This window comes from Nilaparvata lugens, chromosome 2 (assembly GCF_014356525.2).
Source record: "Nilaparvata lugens isolate BPH chromosome 2, ASM1435652v1, whole genome shotgun sequence".
NCBI lineage: Eukaryota > Metazoa > Arthropoda > Insecta > Hemiptera > Delphacidae > Nilaparvata > Nilaparvata lugens.
Window position 1 is genome coordinate 31,436,137 of NC_052505.1, and position 23,807 is coordinate 31,459,943.

The following is a 23,807-nucleotide window of genomic DNA, read 5'->3' on the forward strand; positions in this document are numbered from 1 at the left end:
AAGAGAGGAAAATAGAAGAAGTCGATAGAAGCAAAGCAACGTAGGCTACTCCAATAGAACAGTGTCAGATGCCAACGCCGTGAGGTTGCAGCCTAACAACCAATTATGTGGAATTTTGAATTTATGGAAGCTCACGTTCACAATCAACGAAAACATAAACTGAAAATCAATTTACAAGTGAACATCAATAAAAACTAAACATTCAAACCGAAGGTGAAGAAGTGTGAAGAAGTTTCTTCGTATTGTCTGTTTTCTAGAGTATTGAATCAATTGAATCATTTTAAATGAACAAACAATTAATCCAAATAGAATCTTCGAGACTGTGGTGTATCTGGTTAGATTATTTATTCATGTGACTGTACAATAATGCTTGTCATTTTCCTTACAATAAGGAATAAGACATATTATGGACCATAAGCAAACTGAGGAATAGATCTTACTCAGAACAAGAAACCTTTAGGTTTTTTCATTCAGGGAGATCGTACATCATACAGGATTTTATCAATTTTCCAAGTTTCTTTCTCTTCGAACCAATAGACTTTATTCTGAAGTTGTCACTACTATAATGGATTACTTATTACAGTATACTCTACTATGAAGTATAATAAGATATACTCTAGACCTACTGTAATAACACATATTAGACCTACTATAAAGCATATTGCCTTTGTAGTATACACTTCTCTATGCAGTTTATGCGACTATTGTTTCATAATCTATCATTTTTAACCCACTATCATCCAATTACAGGACCTATCAAATTCTAAAATTACAAGTTTGCTATTTTTTTTCATACAAAAGGAGCTCTCGATCTCTACCTGCCTGAAAAGGTTCCTTTACCTGCAAACATCTTGGAAGCTGGTTTTATTTACAAACCTTCTAAACTACAACTAAACAAGGCGCCACTCAAACTTGGACACAAAATGTTTTTAATACAAAACTATTGAAAACTAACTTCATCCTCATCGAAAATATTGACAGCAGAGACTCATCTTTGTCGTTTAATTTTATTTTTTTCAAATCAAGTACTGTAAATCACTTGAAGCTTTTTTCAAGTTTTTTCTACTCCTGAAAGCTCTAGAGAGACATATTGTAGGACAATTATTTTTCAAACAAAGAATAAAACCGATCTCAGTTATCGATTTTGAAACTCTCTGAATCTGTTTCTCTTCTTCCAGTTTTACATTTTTTTCCAATTTTTCATTTTTCCATTTTTACTCCTAGAGCACCATACACATAAGATCAACCCACAAATCATCCCACGTTACGTTTACTCACCGATTCGATTCAGACCTTGAAAATTATGCAGAGACGTTTTTCACATCCCACAAATGAAGACTTAACGGGCAGTCCTTCGCCTATGTACAGTAACAGTTCACCGGCTTTAGTGAAATTTAATCATTCAGTTCTCGTCATGGATAGCATCAATGCTACGAATCCATCCAATGCTGACAGCTTTAAGCGAATCTCACTACAGTTTTATCACTTTTTCTATCTAAACCCACCATGATCACTAGAAAAGTAAATAGTGATTTAAGAGTGGGAAGATTATTGATTTATTTGAACGTGTATGTAAAATAATGAAATTACTGTAATTCGTTAAAACAAGAGCCTTGACTTTGTTTGCAGAGTAGCTACCGTAATGAAGAAATCCTCCGTTAGCGTCTCGCCTTTTAACGGATTCAGCCGTTCTCTTCCACAATTACTTCATTCAATAAAGGAATGACTTGGAGAAGTCAAGTAACTACTCAAATAAAGGAGGAGGGCTTGAGGGAGGCGAAGAACTACTTGAAATTACAAGTACTATATGATAGATGCTAGAGATCTTAATGACTATATTTAACCTAATTATTTTGTTTTGAATAATCTTGCATACATATTTTTTTTGCTGAGCACAATGTAATGTAATAAAGGGTACTCATAAATTTACACACAAATTTGAATTACCAAAGCATCTTTCGATCTTTTATTGAGGTGAAAGTTAATATACGCGTATTATAATGTTTTGGTATTAACAGGACATCAAAGTCTTGTGGCTCAAACAATTTTTTACAATTACGTATAATTGAACAGTTGAACTTCAATTCATCCAAGTCAATGTTGAAACTAGCATTATAATACATGAAGTCTGCAATCAAATGATATAACTTACAGTAAGTTTACGCAATAGAACTTGTTGAACTCCATATGTGGTCAAAATTATTCAAATCTGAATCACAAATCATAAGTAAGAGTGGCGTGTGGGAAATATAAAAACAGACAAGAAGGAAATAGTACCTACTAGTAGTGGAACAGAGACAGTGACAACAAATTAAACAAGGAAAAAGACAAAACACTGCTAGAGAGTGAGAGACAGAGAACTGAGTGGAAGGAAGACAATACATATAGACAAGGATGAAAGCAAAATAATAGCAGTGAAACAGAAAAAGAACGCTGCGTGGGAGGGAGACATAAAAAGTACTGATTACGGTTATAGTGCTGTTTTGATGTTAGTTGTAAGCGAGTAAATATATATTTGTACCATATAGGTATAATATTTGAGCGTAAGGTACGATGTAAGCAACAAACGAAGATGGAAAGTAAAGTAATTATATTCTTTTTCTTCTGATGATGATATAATATCTGATGGATGATGAATAACCCTACGATTTTAGGTGGGTTCCTAACTACAGAGAAAATAAATCGAGTGTGCTTGCAAACAAGCAAATTAAACTAAAGTAAACACATTTCTGATATAGAAAACTTCTCCCATTTTCATTAAACCACTCATATAATTCATTCTCGTAAAATCATACTACTATTACAGGAAATGTACCATTGCATTATCCTTCTCTGCTATGACTAATTCCTCAGGTTCTCTCTCATTTGATAATCTTCAATTCTCGCTCGTTTTTATTAGTTAAATCAACTAAAATTTAATTCCAGTTGTTACTTGATAACTAATTTGACAATTTGGTTCATATTAGAAGTATAGTGAAATATACGTATAGTGCACTCTTATGAATGATGTTTCAAGATAGGACCTAGAGCTTTTTGAGCTCTACAAACACTCTACAACATAACCGTTCTTCTACGAACGACCGATCAATTCTAAAAACATAGACTTACGTCACAAATGTTCAGTAGCAGTAGGTACAAGTTAAGCTTAGATAGTTGCACACCTTGACTTTGTAACCTTGATCTTACAGTATGTGATAGGCCAAGTCTCACAATACACTGTATTGTATTCTTCAGATAAATAATGATTTTACACGTAAAGATCACATCAATATGCATTTGCAAACTGTAATAAGAAAATGCCAGAATAGTAATGACAATTACAATAGCCTACTATTATTGTCGCACGAAAGATTTATAGATTCAAGTTGATTAGTAGATTATGTCGGTGTTAGCAGAGATAATGTATTAAAATCCTTCTGTGGTTATACCTTATTACAAGCATATAATTAAAAGCGACATTTCAGAGAAATCAAATGCCTGTTCTCAAGAACAAATGTGAAGGAAAACATTTATTTGATTCCCAGATGTTCTCAAGCCTTTGAAAATTTTCAACCCCCTGTTTAGCCAGTATTGCACACACATCGATTTTGGACGTACAATTTTTTGCCGTCCTTATGATTTCTATCAGATTAAACGGAGCTTGACAAACATAATCTGCTTGACATCGTCAGTTCAATGTAATAGAACTCATAAGGACGACAAAAAATTGTACGTTCTAAACAGGTTATCCACGGAGAATTATCAATTTCATTAATATATTTAATGGTGAACCATAGTGTTCCACAGTAAACTCGACTCTTAAATTTTCCACTTTTCTCTCGAGCACCCTCACATCCTCCACACATCCACTGCACTCCATCTATACTTTACTTCCCCCATTACCTTCACCGTTGATATTATGATAAGATCTTGTTCACACTATAACAATAGGTCTACCCGTGATAGCTTCCAGCAACGATGATATGGAAATATAGAGTGGACAGGTGTGTGAGTGGGATGATCCCTTTTCTATTCAAACTGTCAGCATTGTTTGAATGGGAAGCATTGGTGTTAATCACAAGGAAGGCTGACAATTCGAAGTGAATCTCTCTCCCACTCACACTCGGACCGGAAGTGAATGCAAATCAAAATGTAAGTGCAAGACAGGAAGAAGCAAGTGCCCACTATATATAGTGTGAGTGTAGAAGTACACTATACTTGTACATTTACACTAAATACACTATGAACATGTTGTTACAATTGGGATGACAACCTGCAATTTGTCTTAATGTCTTTTCCAAAACTAAATTTTGGCTCAATTAGCGTTCACTATCAGGGTTGAAGGTCGCACTTGACTATTCTTCTTCTTTTTTTCTTCTTCTTCTCCACTTCCTTCTGCTTCTCATTTGACCTTTACTTCTTTTTATCATTTATCTTCTTTTACACCATTTTCTTCAGTCTTTTCTTCTGCTTCTCCTCCTCCTTCTCTTCATCAGAAGTCTTTATTCAACACCTTTCGAATACTCAATTTTCTTTCTCATCTACTTCTCCTTCTTTCCCTCCTTCCTTCTTCATGATGGTTTTGTTTTTCTTATTTTTCATCTTTTCACTTGGATTTTCTCATTAAATCTTTGATTTTATTCATATTTTTCTAACTTCATTTTCCACTACTTCCTTCGCCTTGTCTTACTCTCTCTCTTCTGCTTCATTCCCTCCTGATTCAGAACCTAATACTTTTCCCTCTTCCTTGCCTCCTTCTTCTTTCGTTCCTCTCCTCCATCTCATTTCAAGTGCTTCTGCACCAAGGATATTATATAGCTATTCTATATACTATATATTATTCTTGCTTCTGCACCTGCTGATTATTTGTTCTCTCCATTCCTTATATTCCCTCTCTTCATTTCTCTATTATTATACATTTCCTCTTCTTATTCTTTTTCATCCCCCTTCTTGTGTTTTCATTATTTTCTTCTTCTCCTCAGTTTTCGTCTTCCACGTCTTCTTTTTCACCTTCTACTACTCTTCCCTTTCCATTTGAAAGATTACTATATTCCCCTCTAACTGTCACTCAGTCTTTACCACTCATCTATCCCCTATTTTGAACAAATACAATTCTACCTCCTTTTTCCCCCTCTCATTTCCACTCATGGAGCACTCTAAATTACAGTACAAATCTATTAAAGTGACTCACTTCCTCTACAATTTGGAGTGCTGGTCGATTATCATTCAACAAAGGCCAGACGACATTCAAATCGGTTATGTTTCTCACTGCTGGCACTTGCAACATTACCATTGTTATGAGTCACTCTTTGTGAGACTCCAGTTTTCAGCTACTTTGACTGGAGTCTGACTTGAGAATGATCAAAGTTCACTTGAGAATGAGCGAAGCATGACTTGAGCTTGACTTGTGAATGGTTTAAGATTTTACTATAAAATGGCTCAAAGTTATCAATTTGTCACATATGTGAATTTTTGTAGAGGTTGGTGATACATCAAACGGGAACTAATAGGCAAAAAACAAAAAATACTCATAGAATAGCCTTCTCTCATAAGTTTCATGTTCGAAATTCATCCAGAAATCGTCACTTCGGAACTGACTTTGTTTCTACAGTCAATTAACATTCACCAGAACGAAACAAGCTACTAGAAAAAGTCGTAGAAAAGAAAAGAGTTCCTTCCGTTTTCTCAGCATTGAGACTAGCCTAGAGTCACACTATATACATTACTAGTTATAGTTATAGTTACTAATAACTAATGGAGATTTCTTTGTTCCAGTTTCATAGAGTTGGTGGTTAACATTTGCCTCAACTTCACTTCAACTCTGTCTCGGAATTATAATCACCACTCGACCAGCTATAATTCCCATGACATTATACCTATATTTCTAGCGTTACTACAGCTGTGGTTATCAAGTTTTCATGGTGTTATAGCTGTAGTTGTTATGAGATTATGGATAGCTACAATTATTTCAGCATTATAGCTATGTAGTTATTACAGATGTAAGTGTTCTCTACGGTAGTTGAGCATAAGATCTCACTGATGCAGAGTATTGGGACATTTTCAAAGTGGCTTAGCACCTTTCTTTAGTTAGATTCACTTTAAGTTGTCAGCATCTGTTGAATGGTAGCATGGATATCGACAGTTCAAAGTGGATTTCACCACAGCATCTGATCGAGTGACCTCCAATCACTCTCTCAATTATTGCTATTTTTGTCTCTCTCTCTCTCTCTTACAAATCTAATCTATCTACTCTACTCTTTCTTTTAGAATCAATCCTGCTATTCTTCATCATTCTATTCTCTGTTGTTACTAACACCTCGTTCCATTGGAATTTCTAGCATTAGGTTAATAAATAATAAGTTTGTTGTAAAAATAAAAGAGCATGATGACATTTTTCAATCTTTCATGTGCACTAAATTTTCTTCTGAATCTGCTTATTATCAAGATACAGTACTACTATTTCTTCAACCTCCTTGCATTTCCTTCCTCTTCATATTCATTTATTTTCTATGAACAGTCTTTTCCTTTCATACTAGACTCTTTTCATTTATCACACTTCCATACTTTATTCTTAATTTCTCTACTTTATAATTTTCTTCTTCATTTTATTGTCCTCTCTTTTAGTCTTCAATTATAGTTTCTCCTCCCTCACTTATCTTCTCCTCCTTGTGAAATCTTTCTCTTTCTTTTCGCTTACTCCTTTTTCTTCTTCAACAATCTTTCGGTTACTCTCTGACACCCTCTTCTCTTTTCTCACTACTCTACCTACATTTATGATGTCGGAATATATTGTAACGTTGGTGTCGTGCAAAATAAATAATGCAAAGTAACATTATGAAGTTATTATTACAATATATTACCTATTATTCTCTTTCGTTCTTGATCTTCTTATCCATATCTCTTCCTCTGTTTTCTCTTTATCTTGTGACCATCGATCTCAATTCTCTTCTAATCCTCTCACTATTTTACCTATCTTTCTCTCTCTTACTCAACCGTTCCATCCACATCTCTTCCTATCTTCGCACTTTCTCTCTATCTCTCTTCCTCGTGACCATTACACTTGGTACACTCTTCTAATCGTACACAGTCCACTAGAGAAAGTAAAACAGTCTTTCGAAACTGTTTCTTTCGTCATTAAGCTCTCGACAACTCAAGCACAGAGAACCACGAAGCTTTAAAACCTATATCTATACATCTCTTGGTTTCAATAAGAATCACAAGTCCATAGATATATCCATATGTCTCTGAGATGTTTTATATCTTAGACTCAGTTGAACTGTTGATTCCATTAATTTTTCGCCACCTCAATCCGAGAACAAAGCATTAGCTGTTGAAACCATGGTAATATATTTATACATAATGTTACAAATACATAATATATTACTAGAGTTGTAGCAGATATTTCCAGAGAGACCTCTCAGTTCTCTCAACAGGCAAACTCCAAATAGGTTGATACATACAAATATCTATGTATCTCTTGAAAATTTCATATCTTGTTTACAGCACGTGCTACAACTATATAATATATTTATGTCTTCAGAAAGGTTTACATTTTGATCACAGTTGAAAGTTTATTCCATTAGTTTTTCGCCAGCGCAATTGGAGAACAGAGTACTGAGTGTTGTACAGTATATAATGTTGGAAATACATATATTACTGTAATTGTAGCAGACATTTGAAAAGACACCTCTCAACAGACAAAGACCAGACTACTCAAGGTTTGAAGTCAACCCGCCCCCTCTATAACGAACACAAGGTTTGAAAGTCCGCCCCCGCTATAGCGCAAGACACATGTTATATACATTATGTTATATGTATATAACGCCTGACCGATGTCTGGTCTAAAGGCGGGCGTCAACGCCTCTGTGTTTATTTAATAGGTTTGGAAACTGGTCTACTTGCAATTCACTCTCACTAGATCTGTACTGTTTGATTACCGTATATGTATGTTTGTAATATCCTCAAACCAATTTTATTTTACTTGTCACTTCCAAGACATTTTCACCACTGTATTAATATTTTAATTAATAGCGATAAAATTAGATGATTTTGTCCCACTCCATTTAGTTCAGTTGATTAGGTGCGACCTGAAAACTTTGGCACCAGACCTGAGCCAGCCAGGTCACGCAATATTATTGCTATTCTATTTAGTTTCTCGCTTGGGATGTTTGATAAAGGTAATTGAAATTGAGCTCGACTGTAGCATAATCGAATATTATTGCAAAAAAGTTATTATTATTGAAAGTTGTTTTAACCAGTTGAAAGTTTTGAGATGAATGTATTTGGATTCTAAGAGGCTTCAGAACCAAGGGGGAGATTGATTTACAAGGTTATAGCTTCAGTGAAGTCAGTTACCTTTAAATAAGAGTACAGAGAGAATGTTTATAATTTAAATCAAAAAGATATGATGCTGAACTTTCGACTGAGAATGTTTATAATTTAAATCAAAAAGATATGATGCTGAACTTTCGACTGAAATGTTGTGGTACAAAACATTCCCATGCAAATAAAGGCTTCATTCAGCCAGAAATACTGAATCCACAGACCCCAGATCAGTAATGTAAATAAACATGGATTCATCAGACAAGAACCAATAAACAACCAATGTAAACACGATTAAATAAAAACTTACAAATTCACGACTCGTGCTGAAATACTGGACTAGCCTTAAATTGAGAGTCTGGGTGGTCCAAATCTTTAGTTTCTTCTTATATTTATAGTTTTCGAACAGTATTTCACATACGGATACATATTATATATATTCGATAGACCATAGTTAAAATCTGTTTCTTCATCCATTTAGTGCTATATCTATACATTGAAAACCGCAAACAGTGATATATCCATCCAATGAAAGATATAGTATATATACAGAGTCTAGCCTTCAAATGTAGGACACAATAACATGCGTTCTCCAAAGTGAGATTGGACTAATGACAGCTCTATAGTCTCTATACTCTATAATGGCTAGATCCATTTAGTTCGAACAAATCTAGAACAAAGTGAAACTTATCATTTGCTTAAGAAACAAATAGGTTTTAATGGAAAGACCCTGAATTTGGACAACAATGGCGTATGTTTCGAGAGAAAAAGTATACAATAATTGGATTTAGTAAAAGGTGTTGATGAGTGTCGGAATTATTATTGCTGAAAATTATATAGTGAGTACTTTTTACATTAAAAACTGTTTTAGTTATAGTTACACAGTGAATGAACTTCGAGTATGCCAGATTGGCGCAGAGTTACACTTATTACAATATTTCTTCAAGGCCTAAACATGACAGTGATCATGATATGACTTGATGATTCTCGTACTAACATCATAATAGTTCTGAACAATAATAGTTCTGAACAAACACATTCATGTTTAGTGGATTTGCTAATAATTGTGAGGGTGTTGCCTACAATAGCTTCAGGCTTGGTGTGGGTAATGTAAAGAATTTTGTTGAGCGGACCAGGTAGCTTCTGAACCGCCAAGAACATGAAGCGATTTCCAACTCAAAAATGATGTTCAGAGAAGTCGGCTCCACAAGTGGTCACAGGGGTTTGTTATTAATTACTTCAATGTTTGTTATTAATTCATTGATATATGAAATCATGGCTCATGTCCAGAGCCTACTTGTGATTACAATCGGGAGCTTTTGCTAGTTGAATTCATGAACGCTCATTTCAAATTATTTTTATTTGGTTCAGTGAACACCAAGTGAAATTTGATGAGTATAATTAAATATAAATATGTATAATCAACATGAGTATAATTTGTGGACTCGAGTGAAATTTTTTTGTGATTGTGAAGGAAGATTTTTGTTTGGATTTGTATTTTGAAATTAATTAATCAGATAAATTCAATATTATTGTAGTACATACATTTTTGGGACTCAAAATAGTGTGTGAATCAAGTTATAAATTACATAACCTCTAGATTATGTATTTCAAATTAAGGTTTGAAGCAGTTTTGGGCGAATGCCTGTTGTTTTTGCCTTCATTGTATCTATTGTCTATGAATAAATGAAATGAAATTAATTAATTTGTTATAAATTGGAATACTTTCATCTGAATAAAGCTATCCGAGAGTTATATGAAAATCTGAGATTTAGCCTAGTCGTAGATTTTATACTAATCAATTTCCAATAATTTTCTTCCAATTCCATAATGCCTTATTTTTTAAATTTTTTATCAAGTTTATAATGAAATAGGATTGAATCTTGTGTCCCAATAGAATCTCGGATTCAAACAACAAAAATTTACAAATTATCTTCAACGATTAACGTTCATTGTTGCAGTTAGCAAAGCATGTATTATGCATTGATGCTTCTCACAGATCACAAACGAAATAAATTTCACAGCCCATATGTCAAAGTAAAACAATTGTCTAGTTACCTAATCTGCTAATCATTATTCAACTAGGTTTACTAGATTCTCACCAATTGTCATAGTTCAACCTAATTCGCCTATTACGTTTTTGGTATCTAGGAAGCCGACTGCTGGAAATGTTGAGTGAAGAAAGGCTGATTTTTTTCGTAAAACATAAGAAGTTAATTGAAAAAAATTGGTATTCATTGCTGCACTTAAAATTTAAATTGAATCTTTGTGAAATTACAAATACACACGCCAAATAAGGTACATTCTGATAAACACATTTGCGTGTGAATGAAAGAAGTATAGTCTATTGTATAATTGAGTTAGTTGTCGGTGACTTGGATGAAGTTTTTACATGAAAAATGAAATGTTTCTTACCTTGAGAGCGCAGAATATGCATGATTCAGCCATACATGTATGACCAGAGAGCTCGCGAAAGCTCCTCCGAAAGATGTCCAAGTGCCATAAGACCTGCAACAGGCAAAATATACCAATCACTACAAATAAATCACATCAAAAAAGTGATAACAGTTCTAGTAAACACAACAACAGAAAGGAAGTCAGGATACAGGAGTTCTTTTAAGAGACTCAGCAAGCATCCTGTATGTTTTTTATTTCTAACCCCGATTGCACGTATATTAAACGTGATTTCATCTAAATCAATCAATGCCACGAGAAGATATGAGCGAGGCGAACGACAATGCAATCATTTACTATTAAAGAGTTCAATCGCGGCTAATTTCAATACATCTATTCACAGATGCATGCTATTCCCATATTCTGTGTTGTGAAGTTGAGAATACATCTCTTAAATAAATATATATATTTCTATCCAACTCCATTTTCCAATTATGCACTCATATTCGAATGGATCCGTAAAATTCTTTAGTACATTATTGAACTAGTACAACAACAAACAGAATCGTAGCACGGATTTTTCAAGAATGTTGATGGTGCATCCAAAGTTGATACTGAGACCCAATTCAAATTGCCAGCATTTCACATAGGATATACATCACTGCTTCCTATTCAACCAGTGCTGACAATCTGAAGTAAATATAACAACAGGAGAAAATCAAGATCTTGGAGTGCATCATCACGACACAATTCGAATAAAGAAGATAATCAGCAAAATAAAAATGCAACGAACAACAAATCAACAGAAATGCGACTCATGTTTGACCGAGTGGAAGGTTATTGAGCTGATTTCGTGTTGCTGACTTTTCAATTTCAACTGTCAGCATAGGTTGGGAGGGGAAGAATCAATGTTATTTAATGTGGAAGTGCTGACAGTTTAGAGTGTTGCCTATTCATTCTGGGCCAATCACAGTCAAGAACGCAACAGATGATTGAAAAATGGAACGTGAATGAATGACAGAACAAAGAACATTACGAATTACAAAATTTTACCGATAAAAATCTTGTAGATCCGACAGAAAACTAGATCTCTCATCGGATGGGAATGAAGTTTCTTTTTTGTTTTCTCCAGCTGAGATCATCATAAACATCATGATCATTGAGAATGATTGACTGAAAGTGTCATTATTGCAGTGTAGTTATAGGGTAACAGGAAAAATAACCTACTTCCTTCTTCAAAATATGAGTACCTATGAATAACATTAATGGATAGTAGCACAGACAAACAATTGAATCAATTGGTTGGATCTGTGATAGTAGTGGATCTTTTGAACAGTATTCACATCAGGAATGGTTGGAATGTAAGATCTCAGCATGCAAATATCAATAGTCTAGACATAAGGTGTTTAATGCTCAACCTTTGACGTTCCTTGCCCTACTAACATAAACAAGGGGAGAAATATTGCTTTTCAAATGTCATTCTAGTTAAAGCATTTTTCCAAATTTTAGTTAGAAATTGAGTTAGAATTAAAACTATCTCATTCTGATGGAGTTGAGGTTCACAACACACTATTTGAACAGGTTTGCAACATAGTCCAGGTTTGCAATGATTGAGCCTAAACGAAACTAGATCGATTTACAAAATTGTTTATTGTCGTAAATCAAGAGAATATTGGGAGATCAATCCTTGTTCTGTGACTTGAGCAGTGGAAAAAATGAGGAAAACTCAGATAAGCAGAGCTTAGATTTGCAATAATTAGGCCACAACGACACTGGATCAGCTCAGTTCGGATCGACTGTTGAAGTTTAGTTGCCGATGACATGAAAGAACTCAACACGGTCTGATAATCTCGGCTACAAGCCGTTGACTCTCCAGCCCACCTCAAAACCTAACCTAATCTAACTCAAACTAACCTAACTTAAACTCAATTCTCATCGTGAGCGCTCTCAACCTTGACTAGTCTCATGACATCACATTAATTTGCTAAAGTCAACGCTCCAAGTTGATGTTCTAGCTGACAGCTTTTCGAAGTGAATCACACCGTGTTGTGAAACTGATATCAGAAAAAAATGTATAGGTACTAATATAAAAAAAAACAATAATATTTGATGAAGTCAACTTTGAAATTCATGGATAGCCTGACAAGCTCTTCATTATGAAACCTACAACCTTAATAAATCATCACTGTCGATGTTTGTTGATGATATCTGCATTGGGAGAAGAGAGGATTTGAGGGAGATGTTGAACTGACAAATGCAGTATTCATAATGAACTGTTGAATTTAAAATACGGAAGATTGGAAATGATGACAGAAGAAAGACAATAATTGCCAATTCCAATGTAGCAATAACTCAACTTATATGCAAAGATTTGATGGATTATCATGAGAATTTCAGTAAACAAGAAGGGCCATGAATATGTTGCCACCAGTACAACCCCACACTGATTGGATGATGATGAAGAAGGAAAAGAAAGCGTAAGGAGGGAAACGGGAAAAGAAATAGGGTGAAAACTTGGAAGATGGCGAAAATGACGAAAAGAGGTAGTATAAAAAAATGATTATCATATACGAGGAGAACAAGTGATGGTGATACAAGAAAAAGAAAATTGAGGAAATAAGTACGTTTAGTGGAAAATAAATGGTAAAGGAGAAGGAACATTAGGACACTAGGAAACAAATTATTATTAAAAAAATGGAAGAAAGAGGTGTTGAGGAACTGAAGAAGATACATATGGAGGAGAGAGATCTAGAGTGTGTGTTTGTATACATGAGAGAGAGAGAAGAGTGGTACAAACAGAAGAGATAAGAAGCCAGCAAAGACAAGGAACGGTACACAAGTTGTACGATGTAGAGTCGAAAACTGGTTTCCTCCAGCAAACTTATAGCAGTTGTAAGTTGGCTTGAATCCAAATACAGTATTGACTGGATCAAGCACTGCATAAAATCATTGATAATAAACTTAGCAGCAAAAGTAGAATTACAAGTTCAGCTGGCAAGGAGAGAGGAGGAGGATTAAGTTGAACATGGCTATAAAAAGTGGAAAGTCACGGAATAAATTATTTGTATGCAATTTATTCTTTTTGGCTCTTTAACAACTGAGAAAATGTGTTTTTTATATCGAATAACAACCAGTTTCAAATACAATTTTTTATTTCTGATTATTTATGAATGAGAGTGTAATTATTTGACATTTGCTAGGGAACGGTTTCAGGTTACATAACTCATACGTGAATGGATTAAAGTGTCATTCATTTCCAGTAAATATACATCATCAGTTAAGGCAAGGCATCAAGGGTCGCTTTATCCTAAGTTGGTCTAACTATTAAACCCTTCAATCAATGTATTGTCGCATTAATTATGAGGTGTTTGAATCGAAGGCTTAAACTAGAATATTGGTTCAATTTTTTTAGAGAAAGTGATCCTAAGATTGGCCAGGAAAATTTGGGCATTGAAATTTTAGTGAGATTCACTTCAAACTCTCAGCATTCCTTAAAAATAACTTCAATGTTCCCCATCAACCAATGCGGACACATGGAGTGAGTTTGATTTTACAATAGTGTGTAAGAATCAAAATTGTAAATATAAATATTCATCTAACAGTATAGGTTTTAATTTGAATGCATGCATCAACCTGGTTGTGAAGCAAAATAATTCTCTTGTTCGTAGGAAATTTATTAGCTATAGAGAGGTCCACGTTATAATGGCAGTGTAGGAGAAAAGGGTTGCCAGATCTCAGCCTTGCCACCCAAACAGCTGATACTGGCATATCTTATGAATTTAACTGTCATTATTGTTGAAAATAGTTATTGATATTTTATTTGTCAAGAAAATATATTTTTTAAAGATGTAATGATAAATTTTCATGATTGAGATTGAATATTTTGTCAATTAGTTGAAGTTCTATATTGTTGATAAACGATGTGGCAACATCGCAAAGCGTGAAAGAGATAGCGTCATCTGCTTTGTTGAATGATAGACAAGGATAGCAACACCATTGCAAATAACACACTGCCATTATAACGTGGACCTCACTATAGGTCCTCATTTTAAAAACGAATGAGTAAATTCAAAATAGTTATTCTACTCTCCGATAACGAAGTATAATTATATTTTTTCCAAAAGAATCTAAACTGATCGGAAGTACATCTGGGCGAAATCTGTGTTGAGTTATCAGGCGAGTTAATAAAAAGATGGCGGCTAATATCCAAAAGTCAGTTACTAGATAAGAGGCTGTTCTCGACGGGGGATTTGGCTGCGAGCAAAGTTAGCATTCCAAGGCATGCCCAACTGCAACACACCCAGGTCCCCGGACCCCGGTCCTACCGGTTTGCAAAGCTCTAATCACACTATTCTGGCTTTTTCTATGGCCCAAAAGTTCCTCCTATAACATTTAAATTTACATGCTTCTATAATCTACTATGATAGACCACTACTTGTATACTTGATAGTTTGAAATTGTATACTTGGGTATGTGGTGTTAGTTGTAATGTATATAAAGTTAAATATACTATGTTATTTATTACATCAATAGAAAAATTACAACGTATACAAGTTGATTGGTTACACAAACAGAAACTAAATTAATAAGAAAGAAATGAGAAAAATAACAATTAAAGTTTGGGACAAACATTATGAATAGAAAGTAACACAAAACAAAAAAAAAATGAAAATAACTGAATAAGAGAGTAGGTAGTAAGCCTACATTAAGAAAAAGAAAATAATTATATAACTTAAGTATTTCAGGTTTGCAAAATTAATTGAACATCTAGAATCAAAGAGCTTGATACCATTTTTCACATATTAATACTCCATAGCCATGTTCCAATACCATGTCAAGATAAGATAGAATTTGGGATAAATTTCATTTTTTGATTGGAAGACTAAAATAATCTAGTGACACCAAGCTCACTATTCACTTGTTTTGAGAGCTCAGACAGCAATCAATACAGCTACAGGCTACTAATTAATTAGACTCATGTTCATCAATTATGATAAACTAATTATGCATTCATAACGCCGAAATCATCACTGCTAATTGAATGTGAAACTAACTGTAACCGAGAAGATCCTGTTATTCAAGAAAGTGATATTCATTTCAAGCTGTCAGTATTAATTGCATAAGAAGCGTTGATGTTGAATATTATTCATGAGTGCTGACAGTTTGTAGTGAATTTCTCTGCCAGCCCCTGGCACAATTCAACAAATAAACGGTAATTATGTCACTTCAGTAGTGAAGAACACTAGTCAAAATAAGGAAATAGTCAGGAGATTGGTAATATATGACAGTAGTGCGGAAATAACAGTAAATATAGGTGTATGATAGTGCCAGTGGATGATATTAATAGTAGTAAGTGTCAATATATTCATTCAAGACAGAAACCGAATTTCAAACCATAAATTATCAATTCCTAATTGAAGTGATTAAATTAAGAGGGACCTAAAGGAGGACTGAATAAGTAAGAGATTAAATTTACTCTCGAGTTTACTCTAGGTTCATAGATCAAAATCTGGTTCAAATACACGTAATGTGGAGTTTACACCTTGGAGTTGAAATTATTGTTTTAATTGTGAGTTTTGACCAAAGGCCAAATAGGGATGATTTACAAATAACTTGAATTTTTTATAATATGACGATTATTATAGTATAATCTTACTATAAAACTATTATAGAATAATTGATAATATACTCTCAATCTTTCCATCAACTCTCAACAATCTTTTACTATTCACTTACAAGTTTTCTCCTTTTTTTCACCATCCTGAACAAAAAGATGAAGGGATATAAATATGCCATTTGGATTTAGAGAATGTTTTTTTTTAAAAAAAACCGGCCAGGCAGAATTAAAATCAGTCACCAGCCTTTCAAAGTTTTATTTATCCACTTTTTATAATTACAATTTGATTCTTTCATTCTCAGAATTGGAAGTTGCCGGTGATTTATTTGGAAATACAAAGGCTGTCCCACTTACACATTCTAACACATCCGTCACCAAACTCCTACAAGTTGAAGATGTAGATGAAGTAGAAGGTTGTAGGTGCGTTCGTTTGGTTTTGAATTACTCATTCCAACAACTGTCGTAACAGGTAAATGCAAGTGTCATAGTCTTTCCTGTTCATTGGTCCGTAAACTGAATCGTTCTACTGTAATGATTTCTTTTATTTTTTCGGGGCACCTTCTGTATTCTGTAATAAGCCGCCTTCTTTTCAAAGGGCCGTCTCCCCTCGTGTTCAGTAATTACTTTATGTTACAACTTTCAATGGCTTGTACCAGTTGGGAATTTGTCGTTACACTCTGACTTTCCATAACTTTAAGAAAAGTGTTGCTTCTTGAAACAGTTTTTTAAAAGAGCTTTGAATAGTCGTTTGCATGTTATTCTACTTGTAAATGCAGAGCATGTTGTGAGAAAGCATGCTATGCTACCTACCTACAACGATCATTAGTATAAAATGTTACTAGAGTGAGATTTAAAACAAAATGACAGCATTGTTACTACCTTTGCTCTACAACAAAGCTCGGCAATCTCAATAATTTGATCACACATCACAGACTCCATAGAAAATAGATCCTAAAAATGAGTTATTGACTAGCAGGTAACCCGTGCTCCGCGATGATCTAATAAAGAACTTGACAAGCTAAAAAATTGATGTACTAAAATCTTGAAGAATTTAAAATCATCCTATAACAATCCTCGGAAAATTAAAAATCTATAAATTATGCAAAATCTCTAGTTAATCAGACGTGATGATACGTCATTCGTGAATTTCCTATTCCGTACGTTTATAAGCAAGTTTTTTACTTCATTATATTATAGATAAATAATGATTATTCATCCTCAATATGATAAATCAAGAACTACAACCTGCTCCACATCTGACTTATTCCATTTCATAATTTTTGACACTTCGTTTCTGGAACCGGTTGAAAATTTAAATTTTGTTTTTTTTCTGCTTCCAGATGAATCTTCCAATCTCCTAAATCACCAAGAGAGAAAAAGAACCAGTGGAGAAGACGTGAAGCAAAGGAGAGAAAGACGAGTAGAGAAGAGGGGACCGAGAGTTAGACGAGTTTCATGTTTCTCAGTCCCTTTTCCTATGGAGATTAAACCTTCAGTTCGAAAGATTATTATCATGTCATTCATCATATCATATATCTGGATGTTTTTTTGTGATGACTTATGTATTAGGTGTGTAATTTCCATTTTAAATATGTATTTATTCAGTTATCAAATGAAGCATAGCTTATAGGAGCATGGTGAAGGTAGGGATCCGATCCAACACTCATGTGGAATCAAGATAAATAGATAGATAGATATAATCTTAGTAATAGAATATTTTAAGCTATAGGCCTATTTGAGTAAACGATTTTACGTTTTTGAATCAAGAAGCGAAGTGCAGTAAATACATAGGACTAACACATTTTCGTTTCACTGTACACCAGAGAAGAATCACATGAGATAAAACAAGTAGCACATTTTGTAATGAGCTGTAGTACTTCAGTAGAGGTGAACTGGTTGAGAAACAATACTTACAAGACATTTGAACCCTTTGTAGTATGACATTAGAGATAGGAAAAAACATGATAACATGGGAGAATGAGAAATAAACTCTGCTGTTGATACGACCCAAGGTAGTACAGAGATAAGGAACATGGTGAGATGAAGGTTGAGTTTACATGAAGTAGGCCTATTTGAGACACAAATGATGGAGAAACGAGAGATAAAGTAAGAGAAGGTTCAAATGGGAGTATTCAACAGTACAGAAGATTGGAAGAGAACTTTTTACATTGTTTATTGGAGGTCCCGGCGTATCAAAAACTGGAATTAGCTTACTGTAAAAACGTAATTTCTATAGATTCATCCTACATAATAATCATTAATGATAAATATATTAATCTAGCAAGAGAGAATCCGAATTGGCGTGCACCATTACCTATTATTTCCCCACAAATGATAAAAATCAACAATTAAAGGAAGCCTACACAACTAATCAACCAATCTCCAAAAACTATTACTACATAGTGGAGTTTTATGAACAACGTTTTTACAAGTGACTATAAATCAGGATAAACAAGTGATCATTCAATTATAATCAAATCAACAATAATAATTGAGAAAACTCTGTAAAAGAATAACAATTTAAGTTAGGAACACCTCTTATAAAAAAATATTCATCTCCAAAATCTGAGTTATTCATTTCACAAAAGTAGATTTGTACAGCAGCACTACCCTACAGGTTATTAGACCACCCTTGGGTAACTAGAAAAAAATCGGCTTCAAAAACAATAACATGAATAGGATATTGTCTGACAATCAAAAACCAACATTCAAGAAAGCAATCATAACTAATTATTTCCAAAATTAATTCATTGAGGAGCAGATTTGTATAGCAGCACAGGTGACTACCCTGGAGTTCGGTGACTTGAACGCTGCCACAAGAGAAGTCAACAAACAAAATGGCGCTGGCGCTCTTTAGGTGCGCTCCAAACAAAATATCAAATTTGACCACAAATCTCACCTTAGTTATCTGGAACAACGACTTCTTCGATCTGCGATTATCCTTCATGGCTACAATCACACATAACGTTTTGAAAAATTGTTTGTTCTTAGAAAAAACTATTTTTTCCCCGACGAGGGAGCGAAATGATAGTAAAACAACACACGCACTCACACTATAATACGACTCGACTCACCGGAGATAGTAACAGTCTACCTTTGTTTGGGACTCCGCAGAGCCACAGGTAAGGAGAGCCAGTGGTCGAGAAAACTAATGGAAGGGGGAAGGGTGAGGTGTGTTGCGCTATCTATCGTCAGTGGCCACCAACTAAAGTCAAGGATACGCGCGGGGATATTTTGTTCCTCCATGGTGCTGCTGGAAATGTGGCGGGTAGTAGATTCTGCCCCTGCCGGTTGCTAGAAGCAGAACTGAGTTGTACAATCTCCGTACTGTCTTTAGTCAGCAAAAGGGAACTGTTGTTTGCTGATTAATAATCTAATGAGGTACGGAATTTTCACAATTAAAACAGAGCTTATTTGATTTATGGGGAGAGTACTGCTCCCATCTCTCATGATCCTCTGAGTGACTAAGATGAAGATGATAAGATGGAGCCCTGTGTCAAAGACTACAACCATAGATAAAGGATAAGCTATATTTCTTGTCTCTGCTACAACACAGTGAATAAAGAATTGTCAATTGTAATTGTGCTCACATATTTCCTCATAAAAAATAGAGACGTTATCACTTCTGTGTTTTGAACTCATTCTCACAATATCCATTCATATCTCACAATAATGACTTTCCATTATATTATATCCACGAACACTAATAGTTCGTATGGGCATCATCCTTAGTTGAATTAGAATTTCCACCTGAGATGCTTGACTGATATTTTTCGATATTACAGTGATACTTAAAAACAATAAAAATACAAAAATTCCTAATATCACGAATTTATTTTTGAAAAAATTACAGACATATTTCGACACAGGAAGAAATAGAAATCTAAGTACCCTTTTTTCAAATTGTTTACTTATGGCATGTTTCAGCATTTAAGCCATTATCAAGTAGATGGATGAAAAAAGTAGAAACATAAGAAAAGGTAATTAGATTATTATTTCTTTCTATTCAAGAGTAGCCTTAACGAGAAAAGGTAACTGTTTCGTCACCTATAGTTTTTTTATCAGTGAATTGGAAATTGATCAAAATAATCACATTTGGCCTCTGTAAGAAGGGATACACATTCAAGGTTTATTTCCATTTCACACATAGAAGACTTCATAATAATTATCATAGAAAATACGATTACCGACATTTGATTTTCAAGTTGATAACTTATTATTATAATGTAATAATAACGATAGGAATTGATAGAAAAATTCTCCCTTATCAAATTTATTGTTTGGTTTTGAACAACTCCACAATTGGGATAATAATTCATGTATCTTGTAACCCGTACAAAAACCACTTGAAAGAGCTAATTTCGAGAGTCCCCCAACAAAATCAGGTAGCATCTTCACCTCCTCCTGAGCGAAACCCGAAGGAAAAAGGTAAAGAGGGAAGAAGATGCTTTTTGGAGGGAAATTTAGTTGTAAAGATGAAACAGGTCGTTGCACCTGTCGAGCGGGTAACCTGTCTTGCCTGAGGCCATCCTGGGACCCGGTTTACTATCATTTTACTACGAAATTACCTGGGCCTTTTTCGCTTTTACTTCTTCATCATCCCTTCTTTTTCTTCTACTACTACTTCTTTTACTTCCACTTCATTTTTTTCATTTTTCTTCTACTTGGTCTTCTACTCCTTCATGTTGTTCCACTACGACTTCTTCCTCTTCTTCACCGTCATCTTTTCCCACTAGTACCTCTTCATCTTCATCCCCACACTGTCTTTTCGTAAGCACAATCTTCCACTTCTTCACCAACACTCTCCCTCTTCTTCAGTCATCTTCTACCTCCCTCTTATCGCTAATTTCAACTTCAACTTTCGAACTCTTCATGCTTTCTTCTTCCAACTTCTTGTCATCAATGTCATCAAAGATATTGACTTCACCAATGACAATATTACTTCACGACCGCAAAAACATATCAACTTTTTCCTGAACAACTTACAACAACCAATCTTCTTCCGCCAATTTTCTTCTTCTCCCTCACCGTTTTCTCTTTCTTATTCTCATTCTTCTTCTCTCTTCTTCTTCTTCTTCTTCCTCTTCTAAAATGAAGGAGTTGTATACCTATGGACATGATGGGGTCTTCTTCGACAGGGTTCTCCAATTAATTTTTGGAGGAATCTGCGGAAAGCAATTTTTGGATGGTGTAGAGAAAGAAGGGGATTATGGTGGTCGTCTTCTTCTATTTCTTTTTCTCTTCCCTATTCTTGAAGATGAAGAAAACCACCATAATCCCCTTTTTTCTCTACAACATCCAAAAATCCTTAGGAGAACCCTGTGGAAAATACCCTATCACATCCATCTCTAAAGGTATACAACACCACCATTTTAGAAGAAGAAGAGGAAGAAGAAGAAGAAGAAAAAGAAGAACACCCCATCATGTCCATAGTTATACAACTCCTCCATTTAGCCCTGCCATCTTATAGCTTCTATTTTTTCTTATTTTTGTGTCCCTGTTCGGAACACGTGGTGTGTGTGTATAAAAGGACATCACCATACTGAGATACACCCTACACTGTCAGCATTGGTTCAATAGGAAGCATTGATATAATATACATAAGGATTGCTGACTGTTTAAAATGAGTCTCACTATAGTGAAAATCACTCCACACTGGCAGCATTCCTCAGCAACAACATCAACGCTTCTCGATCACCCAACGCTGACTGACTCAGATGAATCTCTGCATTGAGCCAAAAAGCCGGCTCGATCCTCAGGTAGAAATACCGGTTTCCCTTCTTCATTCTACTATACATCCCGTAAACATTGAGCACAAACACAGATTTATCAGACTTGTGTACACACCGAGATGAAAACATTCGCCAGCTTCTATTGAATCGTTCCAACCATAAAACCTTCCATCGTCCTTCGTTGCTGAAATACCATTATATATAGTAACTTATAGTTTAAAATTATTGCAAAAAACTATAAACAATAAAATTGATTTCAAGTAATTGAGAATGATCATTACCTATGCTGTTGATTTATTCTTAGAATTTAACATATTCCAACATGTATGACCAGTGCTGCTTTCGTAACAATATAGGTTCTAGCATAGAGAAAATATAGCGTAAGTATCAGTTGTCTCTGGTTCCAGTATGTGATGTTCCTTTTATGTGTCTGGGGGATATCCAGAAAGGGCTCCATCCCTGGGAAAACGTTTTAGATGTAGTCTCAAGAATCTTGATTGTAGCTATTTGAAGCAATGAAAAAACGCTGAGTGTTAGAAATTCGAAAGAGGAGAATCGAAATTATTTAATTTAATTTTTTGTCCTGAGAGTTACCAGGTAACGGCGCGTACCGTCTCGAAAACAGTACTGTGCAGTATGCCTATATCGACATAGACTAAAAGAACAAATCTTGATTTTTGTGATATCGAGATAGGCTTGGATAGCTGATATCAGCTTTGAACGAAGATCGTTTTCGTAAATTACCCTTTGCCCTCTGCACATGACCCAAGTGTAGATTATCTCCTAAATTCCACATTCTAAAAAACTATTACCGTATACCGTAATGTAGCCTACTATTAGTTACATTTTCATAAGTTACTGTTACTTGTTCCTTGGTATCGATCTCTCCTATTGTCTCTTTCACTGTTATCCATTTCTAAATTCCGACTGAATCTACTGCAATTATCTAGCAACTCAAACGCATCTCTCCTAGAATACAAACAAGTTCTTCGTTTTCAAAAATCGGACTTCCTCCACTTTTCACTAATGACAACATATACCCACCTATGGAAAGTTCATTTTCTACGTTAGTTGCACTTTTTGTTTTGTTTCATTTGTTTGTTTGTATTTTTGTTGCGACGGAAACGTGTTTCCTGTTTCCGCGATTTGCGTTTGTGTCGTGTGTTTTGAATGTGTGTGAGTGTCGCTCGCTTTTTTTTCGAGAGGCCCGGAAATGCGTAAACTTGTTAGCGACGCTCTTACATGAGGCTGGTCATTACGCTACAAGTCAGATTCACTTCAAACTGCCAGCATCCGTTGAATGTGAAGTATTGATAGTATTCAAGTGAGATATGCTGACAGTATAGAGTGGGAGGGATGACGCAGTGAAAGTGTTTGACGCATCCCGTGCTAAGTATGATGTGTCTTCATAATTTAAATTTAGAACAGCTAGTTGATGAATGGAGATTCACTTAAAACTATCAGCAACCGTCAAGAATAATACAAACACTCAACATTCAATCAATTCATACAGATTAAAGTGAATCACACTATCCACTGATGTAGTCCACGTTGAGTTAAATGACTTGAAAAATGATAAGTTTTTACACAATTGCTAGATCCTTTAAGAGACTTTCAAGTCAAAACTGTTTAAATAATAAATTAATAAAAACAATATAAAAATCTTATAGTACACTTTATTTTTTAAAAAACTTTAAAATAGTTTATTTTTTTAATAAAGCGTACTACAAGATTTTTATATTGTTTTTATTAGTTTGTTCAAA

The 23,807-nt window shown here is 34.6% G+C and overlaps 1 protein-coding gene across 1 annotated transcript in view; it reads right to left on the reverse strand.

Moving 5' to 3' along the window:
- Positions 1 to 23,807, reverse strand: part of LOC111050585 — a 106,188-nt gene that overhangs the window by 26,878 nt on the left and 55,503 nt on the right. Inside the window, exon 3 of the mRNA XM_039420051.1 lies at positions 10,717 to 10,809. Coding sequence (XP_039275985.1) covers positions 10,717 to 10,809 — 93 coding nt within the window. The remainder of the gene's footprint in view (positions 1 to 10,716; positions 10,810 to 23,807) is intronic.